At 71.5% G+C, this 12,148-nt stretch overlaps 1 protein-coding gene across 1 annotated transcript; it reads right to left on the reverse strand.

Annotated features, from left to right (window-relative positions):
* Window positions 1–933: 933 nt before the first annotated feature.
* On the reverse strand, window positions 934–9,727 carry TINAGL1 (tubulointerstitial nephritis antigen like 1). The gene is made up of 12 exons (XM_080567171.1): window positions 9,606–9,727; window positions 8,687–9,017; window positions 7,901–7,964; window positions 5,722–5,814; window positions 5,489–5,603; window positions 4,240–4,363; window positions 3,929–4,079; window positions 3,425–3,608; window positions 3,088–3,133; window positions 2,581–2,704; window positions 2,099–2,144; window positions 934–1,933 (listed from the first exon to the last, which is right to left on the reverse strand). Exons 2-12 carry the CDS (start codon window positions 8,985–8,987, stop codon window positions 1,793–1,795), a joined length of 1,389 nt encoding a protein of 462 aa, XP_080423297.1. The 5' UTR covers window positions 8,988–9,017; window positions 9,606–9,727; the 3' UTR covers window positions 934–1,792.
* Between the last annotated feature and the right edge of the window lie 2,421 nt (window positions 9,728–12,148).

Raw genomic sequence — 12,148 nt, forward strand, 5'->3', positions numbered from 1 at the left:
CAGGTGCCGCCCCACTCCACGCTGGGGGGGGGCTCAGAGCAAAACTGAATGCAAATTAAAAACAAAAAAGGAAAAAAAAAAAAGAGACAATGCAAATAATAAAGCAAACACAGTGGGATGTGAAGGGGGCAGCCGAGCAGGTGCGACGCCCTGGGTGCTGCGTGAGGGTGCTGAGCAGGGGCAGCCCCTCCTGCTGCAGGGCCGCATCCTGCACGCCTGCACCTCCCTGAGCTGTCGGGGCACGGTGTGGGCAGGGGAATGGCTGTGGGGTGGATGTGGGGACGGGATGGACGTGGGGATGGACGATGGGATGGGATAGGGATGGGATGGGGATGGATGTGGGGATGGGGTGGATGTGGGGACAGGATGGGCATGGACGTGGGGATGGGATGGATGAGGACATGGGGACAGGATGGACAAAGTGGGGGGATGGACGAGGGGATGGGGATGGGATGGATGTGGAGATGGGGTGGATGTGAGGAGGGACACGAGCATGGGATGGGCACAGACAAGGGTGCAAGCACAGTCACGGCTACAGCACGCAAGCTCTGAGCAGCCCCTGCCTCACCTTTGACGCTGTCAGCGCTGCGATCCCCCCACCCCCCAAACCTCAGGACCCCCCCCCCGAAGCCCTACACCCGCTCTCCCCATGCACCCAGCCCCCCGATCCCGCGCGGCCCCCGCTGCGGCTGCGCGCCCGCTGCTCCTCCAGCCCGCGGCCGAGGTCACGGCGTCCCGGCAAAACAGGAAGGCGGCCGGACAATGCCGCCCTTATCGGGCCCCCGCAGCCCTTATCGGGCCCCCGCAGCCCTTCCAGGTGCTGACCCCCCCCCCCCCAAACCCGGGGGGCCCCCCCCTACCCCCCCCTCCAAGCCCGCACCCTGCGGGGCCACGCGCCCGCCGCCAGCCGCGGGTGGGCCGGAGCAGCTCCCGGGAGGCTTCCAGGAGTTTATTTACAAATATTAAAAAGCAAAATAAATACAAAAAAAAAGGTTTAAAAGTACAGCCCGGCAGGGGGGGGGTAAGAAGGAAGGGAAAGGGGGGGGGGGGGGCTGTGCGGCTGCTCTGGCCCCAGCTGCGGCCCCATAGGGACACGGGGGGGGGGGGGGCTGTGGTGTCCCCAGGGCCATGTCCCTGCACAAACAGCCCTTAGCACCATTGGGACGAGCCGGGGGGGGCCACAGTGGACCCCCCCCCCCCAGCCCTGGGTGCCGGCAGCGCCCAGCCCTGGGGGGGCTCCTCCATCCCTTGGGGGCACGGATGAACCCCCCCAGCTGTGCGGTGCTGTGTTACCCCCCCCCAGCCCCAGGGCTGCCCAGGGAATCGGTGGGGGGGGGAATAAGGGGATGCAGGAACCATACCCGGGGTTGGGGGGGGGGTCCCACTGCAGCACCCTCTGCATGTGATGGGGGGGGCTCAGCTGGGGGCACCCCCTGCCCATAACGGGGCTGGGGGGGGGGGGGCTCAGCCGCCAGCACGGGCTGGGACAGGGGGTGGCCACCTTTGAAGAGCCCCCCCCCCCCCACCCCCAGGCTGCTGACAAAGAGCCCACAAGCCCGGAGGGGGAGGGGGGGGAGATTAACGGGTAAATCCCACAGGCAGAGGGGTGCCCCCCAGCCCTGGCCTCACGCCCCCCCCGTGCACAGCCCGCTGCACCCAGCCGCTGCGTCAGCACCCGGGGCACGGCACCGGGGGGGGGGGGGGCCTGACCCCGGTTGACCCCAGCGGGGACGGGGACGGGGGGGCTGCGGTGGGGTCAAGGCCGTCTCGGGGGGGGGGGGCAGCGGGGCGCTCACTTGTGGGGCATGTCCTCCACGCTGACGCGGCCCCAGACGCCCACCACGAAGCTCTCCACCTCGCACTCGTTGACGCCGCGGGCGATGCGGAAGCGCCCGTCCTCGCCCCATGCCCTTCCCCACGAGTTGGCCGCCGTCTGGGGGGGGGGGGGACACACACACGGCTTCTGCTCAGTGCCAGGACCCCCCCCCCACCCCCCGGACCCCCGTCCCTGATGCCTGCAGCCTCGCTGGGTGCAAGCCTCGAAGCGGGAGGCTGAGCCCCAGTGGGCTCGTGCCCACCCCCCCCCCCCAAAACTCACCCAGTATTTTAGGGTCTGGCCGTCAGGCAGCTGCTCCTCGCCCCACCTGCAGCGGGAGGGCAGGGGGTGAGTGGGGACCCCCCCCCGGGGCTGCACTGGAGGGGGGCACCACCCATTCCCCCCCCCCCCCCAAGTGCTGTGATCATGGGGGGGGGCTGTGAACCCACCCCCTTTCCTCGTTTCCTGACGGGGAGCGCACCGCACGGCTGGGGCTGCCCCCAGGCTCTGCACCGCCAATCCTGCCCTGGTGCTGAGCACCGTGCGCTCAGGTCAGTGGTGGCCCCGGGACCAGCACCAGCCCCCAGCTCAGCACCTTCCCTCCCGGCCCCTTCCTCTCCCTGCTCCGGAGGAAGGGGACGCCTTTCCTTCCCCGAAGGAAACGCTGCTCCAGCGCCAGCTCCAGCGCCAGCTCCAGCACCAGCGCCAGGCTCCTGCACCCCCCTGCACCCCGCTCCCGGCCCCCCCGAGCCCCCCGCCCCTACCCGGTGATTTTGACCGAGTGGGTCCCGTGCCGCTGGTGCTTCGGCCCCTTCCCCTCGGCCACGGGCGTGTGCCGATAGATCCCGCTGCGGTACAGGAAGAAATCCTCGTGCACCTCCAGGATGGCTGCGGGCAGGAGCAGAGGCCTTGGGGGGACGGGCGCCGAGCACCCGGCGCTCAGCGTCCCCCGTGTCCCCCCCCCCCCCCCCAGGAGCAGGATGCGGGCAGAGGACCGGGGCTGCGCCAAGGCTCCGCCGGGGGGAGGGAGGGGGATTAAAAAAAAAAAATCAAATCAAGTCAAAGCAGGTGCGGAGATGGAGATTAAGGCAGGAGTTAATGAGCAACCGGCCCGCTGGGAGGGCAGCGTGACGGCGTTCAGCAGCGCCAGCAGCCAAGCCGGCGGGGGGGGCCCAGCCCCACGGCCGGTCCTGAGCTGTCCCAGCTCCAGTCCCTCGGGCAGCTGACCCCCCCCCAGAATTTAGGGCTCAGTGCCCCCGCCAGCTCCTTACCTTGCACGGGGCCGTTCTCCAGCAGCTCCTTCATGATCTCCTTCTCCTGCAAGCACGGAGCCGGCTGGTACCGGGGCACGGCGAGTACCCAGGGCACAGGCCCCCCCCCCAGCTTCTGCCCTCCCCAGCACCCCAGGGGGCACACAGAGGCACCCAGCAGGGTGACCCTAAATCCCCTTGGAGATGCCCCATATCCCAGCCAGGGACAGAGCTGCCCCGGGGGGGGGGGGGGCGTTGCAGCGGGTGTCCCCCCATCTCCCTCCCCTGCTCCCGGCACGGCTCCTGCTGCCCCCGCAGCACCCAGTACACCCCAGACCCAGGTCCCGTGGGTGCTCACGCTGGAGGCGAGGCGGTAGGCGGGGGTGGACTGGTAAATGTCGTTGGCGTGGGTCTGGGGGTTGGGGCAGCGCGCCGTGGCCTGCCGCTTGCCCCGGCCCGTGGAGCGGCTGTGCATCATGCAGGGCTGCGCCGCCGGCTGGCTCTCCGGGCTGGTGAAGGGGTAGCACTCGTCCGTCACCACCCTGAGCGAGGGACAAGGACGTGAGGAGCAGAAGGACCCATCCCATCCCCATCCATCTCCATCCCATCCCCATCCCATCTCCATCCCCATCCCCATCCCATTCCCATTCCCATCCCCATCCCCATCCCCATCCCCATCCCCATCCCATTCCCATCCCCATCCCATTCCCATTCCCATCCCCATCCCCATCCCCATCCCATCCCCATCCCCATCCCATTCCCATTCCCATCCCCATCCCCAACCCATCCCATCCCCATCCCATCCCTGTCTCCACCAGGGTTGGCAGCCCCCGGTCCCGCACCCAGCCCTGTCCCCACTCACCCCCTCCTGCGCAGGTACCACCAGGCGCCGTCCAGCCGTCCCCCGCTGCAGCCCCGCTGGTTGCGGGTGTCGCAGGACAGGAGGTTTTGGGGTGACAGGGAGGGCGTCATGTGCCCCATGGAGTGGATGGAGATGCGGTCGGAGGCGACGGCTGGGGGCGAGCACAGGGTGGTCAGGGCTGGTGGCAGCTCCCCGGGGTCCTGCCCCGCTCCCACCTCCAAGGGTGCCGGCTCCAGTCCCTGTCCCCAAAGGCCACCCCACCCCACCCCATCCCATCCCGTCCCGTCCCATCCCGTCCCGGTGCCCCTCACCGGCCGTGGAGAAGGCCCAGGAGCCGGTGCAGTTGCCCTGGTCCAGGGGCTCGTGGATCATCCCAGGCCACTTGGTGGCTGCGTCGAAGTGGCGGGGCAGCACCTCGTTGGAGTCCATGGCCATCTGCGGAGGCAGGGGGTGCTCAAGGCACGGGGATACCCCCCCACACCCCCCCAAACTCCCTCCCCTTCCAGGGCATCCCCAAAGCCGTGCCCCACTGCCCTGCATTGAAGCCCCAGCCCCACTGCAGACGTAATGGGGTCGGACCCCTTGGGTTGGGGACCCCGCAGCCCCTGGTTGAGTATGACTTGGGGGGGGGGGCAGGATACAAGTGCCCCCCCCCCGAGGACCCGTCTCCTTTCCTAAATTTGGGCTCAGCCCTGGCTGCGCCAGCACTCAGCATCCGGCCTCGGGTGCCAGCAGGGGTGGCATGAGCGTGCGCCATGGGGCGCGGGGGGGGCCCTCCTTGTGGCCTCTGGCTGTTGCTGCCCTCCCTGACCCTGCGGCTGACTCACGCCCGGCGTTTCCTTTTCGGGGGGGACACGGTGCCCCCACCCGGGCCACGCACGGCTTGGCCTTCCTGGGGAGGCTGCGGCACCCGGCTCGTCCCAGCGCAGGAAACGCCGCTAAAATTAAACCTCGCCAGGAGTCAAGGCCACGGTGCTGGGCGTGCGCCGCAAGCTTGGCTCGCTCCTGGGGGGGCTGCCCGGACCCGGGGGGGGCTCCCGGTTCCTGGCATGGCAGGGGCAGAGCCCCCAGGTCCCACCAAGGTGCTGCTGATGCTGGACACCCCCTTGGGATGCTCCATCCTGCTCCCCACGGACCCCCACCACGGGAATTGCGTGGGGCGAGCAGGACCCCCCCTGGGGACCCCGTCTTCTGCCCACCCCCCCCGGGGCTGCTGTCGGCTGCAGCTCGGGGGCACCGAAGCGCCTGCACCCCCGGCTCTGCCGACTCAGCAGCCGCGGGGCCGGCTTTCCGATGGGAACGCAGCGAGGAGCAGCGGGGCAAAAAAACAACAGCGGCAGCCCAGGGATTGCGCGGGGGGAATGTGCTGAGCTGCCGTCTCCAAACAGCGGGGGCTGCCCGCGGCCCCTTCCCCGCCTCCACGCTGGGTGCTGAGCCCCTCGCGGGGACGGGGACCCCGCGGGGACGCTGCCAGCGAGGGGACGCGTGCCTCAGTTTCCCCGTGTGGGCACGGGGGCTGCCTTGGGGGGGGCCCCGGGGGGGCGCGGGGCTCGGACTCACGTGCATCTCGTTCATGTTCATGACGGTGGGCGGCGGGCGGAAGGTGCCCAGGCGGTAGCGGATCCCGTCCTCCAGCGTCATCCCCCAGAACTGGCTGTAGTTGGCGGCCCTCCAGCTGCACGGGAGCGGCGTCAGGGGCACCCCAAAAGCACCGAGGGGGGGGGGCGAGACACCCCCCCCCCCCCCCATCCCCATCCCCATCTGGGACCGCTCTGCCCCGCACGTGCCCTTACCCGTAGTTGCCCCTGTTGATGGCATCGATGAGGTCCCCGTCCACGAGGCAGGCGTTGTCCTCGCACTGCCACTGCCCCGCGGGGCTGCAGGTGCTGGGGGGGGGGGGCAGCATGGTCAGCGGGGGGTGGGGGCAGCACCCCATGGACGCTGGGGGTCCCCACACTGGTGCTGCCCCCACCCAGCTGGGCACCCATGGACACCGAGAGCAGGGGGCTGCTGCTGCAGGGGGGGCTGATGGCTGTGTCCCCCCCCCCAAAAACCGCCCCTCCCTGGTCCCCGCAGGAGCCCCCAGGGCAGGCAGAGCATGGGACGGAAAATCAGCTGAAAACCCGCCAGGCCTGCAAACATCAGAGCGGGGCTTGGACGCCAGCCCAGGGAGGGGGACTCGGGGCCGGCCGGCCCCTCGGGGCTGGCCACGCTGCCCAGGTCAGCCGGGAGCACCGCAGAGCCCACGGGGGACCCGTGAAGGGGGTGGCGGGGGCCGTGTCCCCGCGGGGAGCCCCCGGCGGTGCTCCCCCCGCACGGCGAGCAATGCTCGGCATCCCTCCCCGCTGCCCGAGCTCCCGGCACTCTTCCCTTTTAAGGAGCCTTGCCGCGGCCGGAGCAGCCCTGCTCCTTGCTCCTTGCGCCCCGACGGTGGCAACGTCCCCGTTCCCATCCCATCCCCATCACCATCCCATCCCTGTCCCTGTCCCCGTCCCCATCCCCATCCCATCCCTGTCCCCGTCCCCGTTCCCTTCCCTATCCCCATCCCCGTCCCAGGGCAGCCACCCCAGCAGGGTCAGGAGCAGCCTCCAGGACCCAGCTCCCACCATCGCCCTGCCACAATCCGGCCGTCCCCTCCAGCCCCCACGTCCCCCCCGTGCAGGGGACAAATCCCTCGGCAAAGCCAGGCTCGGAGCAGGGGGTGTGAATCCCCCCCCGTTTCTGCCCTGCGCAGCCCTCTCCAGGCACAGCCAAGTGCTGGGAGGCAAAGGAAGGAGCCCCCTAAGATGCCCTGCGAGCCCTGCTCCCCTCGCAGCCCGGCTGACCCCGTGCCTTGCCGTTAACTCCCTGGGGACGGGCTCTGGGTGGCCCAGCCCGTGGGAGCCCCTCGGGGGCAGATCTGGGGCACGGTGGGGTGCAGCTGGGCACCCTCAGCAGCTCCCTGGGCTCCAGCTCCGTCTGCGTCTCCCAGGCTTCGCATTTTTCACCCCCCCCCCAATTGCCCCGGCCCTTTTGGAGCCGGGAAAGGACCGGGTCAGTGCAAAGCACTGCAGGAATTGCTCTCCGTGTTCCAAGTGCGGGGGAAGAAAGTTTTGGCAGAGGAGCCGCAGCCCCCGGGGGCCAGCTGGGCAGGGGAAGTTTCCCGGCAGAGGGACCAGTTCTCCGAGCACAGGGCTCGGGGGGCTCGACCTCTCCTAGGGAGCTCGGGAACGGCCTCCAGCCCCGCGTGCCTCCACGCTGCGGTCCCAGAGAAGTGCCGGGCGGCTTCGGGGAGGGCTCGGCTCAGCCCATGCCCTCCTGCACGGCTGCGCGGGGCGGGCTGGCCTCTCACCTCCAGCCCCAGCGGGCTGCTCGGGCACGCAGGCGCGCCTGCACGCACGTGCAAGCACCCACGGGCACGCACACGCGCGCTCATGCCCCAGCCGGAGCCTTTGATTTCCCCTTATCGGCCGCATCGCGCCGAGCCAGCCCGCCCAGGTATGTTTGCTCCTCGTCTCGGGGCAGATCTGCGCCCGCAGGTTCCCCGTTCCCCAGCTCCGGGATGCCAGCAATACCACCGCAGCCGGTTTCCAGATAAACCCCACGCTGCTCGCCAGCACAAACAGCGAGCTGCCGGCACGCAGCGCAGGCGCCGGAGCAGGACGGGGCCGGACCCCCACCCAAAGCAGGCTGGGGCAAGCTGGGCTGGGAGCAGAGAAGCCCCGGCAGCCCCAGCCCACGTCTGCGCGGCCGCACGCTGCCCCACGAGCGAGCGGCTCCCACCGAGGCGTGCGCGGAAACTTGGGAGCAGCCCAAGGCCCCGGGCTCTGCGCTCCGAATGCGCCAGGGCGAAGGCGTTTGGCAGCGGCCCCCACCACCCAGCGCGGCCCCGCGCGCCCCAACCGGCTGGGGACAGCCCCCGCCGCCCTCGCCCCGGTGCTGAGCCGGTGGTGCCGGTGCTGACGGTGGCGGCGTGGCACGGGGGGCACTCACCACAGGTTGCAGTTCTCCCGGTACGTGGCCCCGCTGGGGTAGGTGCGGCCGGCGCGGGCGCAGCCTGGACGGAAGAGAGGAGAGCCCGGGTGAGCGCACGGCTGCAGAGGGTCCTGCCGGGCACCCGGCCCCCCAAAAACCACCAAAGGGAAACCGAATGTGAGCCCTAAAGGTGCTGGGCAGCCGTGGAGCTGTGCGCCCGACCAGCATGGGGTTGGGGAGCAGGAGGGGGGCGGCGGGGTGGGCGCGGGGCTGGCTCGGCACCAGGAAGGGTTAAGCCTGGGGCTGCCCGGCACAGCCGGCCTCGCACGCACAGCCTGGCGGGGCCGGGATAAAGGGGCCACTGATCCCCGGAGCTGGCTCTGCTCCGCGGGGACTTGAGAGAGAGCCTTGTGCTGCGTGGCGGGGGCAGCCCCAGCTCGCCCCCGCCCGCCTCGGCTGCCACCCGGGTGAAGTCAGGGCTGGCGTCCCCGTGCCCCAGACATGACTGGGGCAGCCCAGCACCATCCGGCCCGGCTCTGCCCGCAGGTGCGTGCCCCAGCGCTGCCCCTCTGCCTTCCTGCCCCACGGAGAGCTGCACGACTCGGGCTGGGCGCTGCTCCAGCCCCCTTGCAGGGACCCCAGCCCCAGCCCACACAGTTCGCACGGGTTTCTGCAGCTCTGGGGGGGGGTCCGGCACAACTCCACAGCCACGCTGGCATTGCACAGCACATCGGGCACCCGCGTCGGGCACCCCAGCACGCACCCGCTGCTGCAGGGGTGGGTATGAGGGGGGGGCCGCCTCACCTTGGACTTTGGGGAAGGGGGCCGGGATGCCCAGGCAGTACTCCCAGAAGTCAGGGCAGCAGTCGGAGACGGTGCGGTTGCAGAAGAGGTCGCAGTAGCAGATGGTGTCGAGGTAGGGCACGGTGCAGCCGTCGTCCCGGCCGTGGCAGCAGACGTCCCCTCGCTGGCAGTAGGAGCCGCCGGCATCGTAGACGCCGTGCTCGTACAAGCCGGGGGCCAGCTCCCGACGCGTGCGTGCCCGGGCAGCCCCGGCCGCCCCCGCCAGCAGCCAGAGGCAGAGCAGGGCCCACGGCAGGCGCATGGTGCCGGCGATGTCCCCGACCTGCAGCCGCTGCGGGGACGGGGCAGTGAGCGGGGACCGACCCCAGACCCTGCACCGATGCCCTTTGGGGGAGCTGCTCCCAGCGGGTGGGAGCTGGGGGGTAAGGGGAGCAACTGGGGGGCATTTTGGGGGGTGCTGCGTGCCGGTGCAAGGTGGCTGTGCCCCTGCTGGTGTGCGTGATGCCCCAAACCTTCGCCTTTCCCAGCTCCCACCCGACCTCCAAGCAGCTCCTCAGCGGGGGTCCCGGCCCCCAGCCCCGCACCCCCACCGCGACGCCCCCGACATCGCCTCCCTCCGGGGTGCCGCTCCCCACACAGACCCTAAAACCCACCCTCCAGGAGCAGAACCCCCGCGGGACAGGGGATCCCCGGGGGTGGGGGGACAGCCCCGTGCCCCCCCCGCCCCAAACCCGGGCTGAGCCCCGCGGGGCGCGGCTGTGCCGGGACGGGGGGGGCCCTGGGGGCGCCCCTGGCTGCGGGCGCTGCGCTGAGTTCCCCGGGCTCAGCCCGCGGCTGCCGGGAGACCTCGGGGAGAGGGAGCGGGACCCGGTGCGGGGGGGTCCCGGGCCACGACCCCCGCTGCCCCCCAGCCCCCTACCTGCCGCCCCGCCGTGCGCGCCGCTCCGCGCCTCCGCCGCCGCCGAGCACCTCCCCCGGCCCCGCCGCTCCCTTAATAGCCGCGCCCCGGGGGGGGGGGGGGGGCGGGGGGGCCGGGGAGGTGCCGGGGGGCAGCCGCGATCGTGGCCGGGCCGGGCTGGGCCGGGGGGGGGCGCGGAGGGGGTGGCGGTGGCCGGGCCGCGCTGTCCCACCCCGGGCGCAGCGCGGTCGGTGCCGGTGGTCCCTGCGCCCCGGCGTCCCCGGCCCCTCCCGGGTGGGGGACCCTGCTGGGGGGGGGCGGGGGAATGGGGGGACCCGGGGGGCCGTGCAGAGGGAGGTGCTGAGGGCAAAGGTGGTCTCGAGGGAGCTCTGAGCCCCCCGCCCCGTCCTTCCCAGGCTGGGGGTCCCCAGCAATCCACACTCCGGCACAGGGCTCCCCACTGCCCGGGGAGGGTGTGGGGGGTGCAGAGGGGTGCGGGTGCCCCCCCTCGCCCAGCAGCCCGGCTGCTGCGTGTGTGCGAGCCCAGGATGTCCCACAGCACCCGGGACATGCGGCCAGCGTCACTTGGTGCCAGCACCATGTCCCCACTGCCAGGACCCCCGGACAGAGGGGGAGAGGGGCCGTGCACCCCTAGGGCTTGCCCACCCCATGGCTCCTGTCCCCCCCCCGTGGGGGTTTTGGCATTCTCAGTGCTCGCTGCCTGCCTCTGGCCCTGGGAGCATCCCCAGGCCGCTGCCAAAGGATTCCTCGAAGATGCTTCCCGGCAGCCAGGACGGAGGCACGGCGAGCGGCGGGAGGCCAGCCGGGCCCCCGGGCCGAGCTCCTGCCTCGGGGGGAGGCTGCGGTGGCTCGGGGGGGGGGGGGGGGGGGGGGGCTGACAGCCTGGGGGCACCCCAGCCCGGCGGGCACAACAAGGGCTGCGTCCTGCTGGGGATGTTGGGATGCTCAGGGCACCCACAGGAGGGTCCTGCAAGAGCTCCCCCCCCCCTCCGTGCCGGGATCCTGCCGGCTGCCCGGCTGCCGCTCTCAGATGCGGCTTTTCCTGCGAGCGCGGCCTTGCTGAGCGCTGCTGAGAGCAGTTCAGGAAGGAACTGGGTCCGGCCCGGAGCCCGGCTGTCTCCTTTCCGTGACTGGGCGGACAGGAATCCAGAGTGAGTCACAAATTCTCCAAGACCCTCAGGGACAAAGCAGAGCCACTGGTGAAAAGGACATCCCCCCCCCGCCCCCCCCCACCCCGTTCCCGGTCCGTCCTTGTGCTCCTGCCAGGCAGCGCCCTGGCAGCGGCTGAAGGCGAGGATGCGGCGAGCTGCGGGGCGCTGCTGGGCACGGAGCTGGCCCCTTCCCACTCCCCCGGGCAATGGGGGCTCGTGTGCGGGGGCAGCAGCGCTCGCCCCCTTCCTGCGGGTGTGCTTGGCTTGGCTCTTGGCGTGCCGACCTGGCTCCCAGCGGGACGCAGGGTCACGGCTCGCTGCGTCCCTCCGACGCAGGCATTTCCCCCCCGCCCCGGCCCTGCGTCTCCTCTCCGTGCCTCGTGCACACGCGGGGGGGGGGGGGGGCAAGGTGGAGCAGGACAAAGTCCAGCCCGGGCACCTTGGGCTCACGTGGGCGAGGGAGGCAGCGAGCGCAGCGGGCTGGCAGCGTGCCCGCCCTGCCACCGCCACCACCTGCGGCTGCTCTGGGGAGGGACAAGGTCCCCGCGCGCCTTGGGGACACGGGGCCGAGGCCGAGCCCAGGGGCTGCAGACGTGACCCGGAGCCGTGCAAAGAGCCCAGCCCAGGGGCACCGTGCCCGTTTGCTCAGAGCAGCAGGGCCACGCAGGGGCTCACCCGAGCTGCATCCATCGCACGGCACTGCCGTCCCCTCGGGGCGCACCCTGAGCCCCCCGTGGCGATGCACGGCCCTGGGCAGGGCAGGGCGAAGACCCCGCTGCGGGCACGATGCACGACCCCAAACCCACCCCGGAAAACACTGTCGGCAGCCGGGGCAGCAGGGCAAGGGCTGCGCGGGGCTTTTCCTGCTCGCCCCGTGCTGGCTCCCCCTTCAAAGCCTCTGCTTCAAAGCAGCCCCGGGCGCACGCGAGCCGGACGTGCGCAGCGCCGGGAGCAGCCGAGGGCTCCCCAGGGATCGCGCCCCGCACGCCAGGCACTCGGGGGGGGACATCCCTGAACCCCATCCCAGCAGAGCCCCCATGGACCAGGGCTGCTCTGGGGGTCTGGGGGCAGCAGGAGAGGGGCTGCTGCAACTGGGACTGGGGGGGGGGGGCTGACCCCACGGTGCAGCCCCCGCACCAGGATGAGTCAGGGACGGGTTTTTTGGTGAGAGGCAGCCAGGAAAAGCCGAGAGCCCGGCTTCCTCCTAGGCAGGGCGGCGCAGGAGGGGGCCTTGCCCGCCCGGTGACACCGGCAGCCTGGGGGACACGACCACGGGGCTGGGGTGAAGGCTTTGCTGCCCCCCGGGGGGGCTGCAGGTTCGTGGGGAGGGGGCTCACACCCATACCTAGTCCTGGATGTTCCCAGGGCTATCCAAGCATGATGCCCAACTGG

This window comes from Anser brachyrhynchus (assembly GCF_964034855.1).
Source record: "Anser brachyrhynchus genome assembly, chromosome: 24".
Taxonomy (NCBI): domain Eukaryota; kingdom Metazoa; phylum Chordata; class Aves; order Anseriformes; family Anatidae; genus Anser; species Anser brachyrhynchus.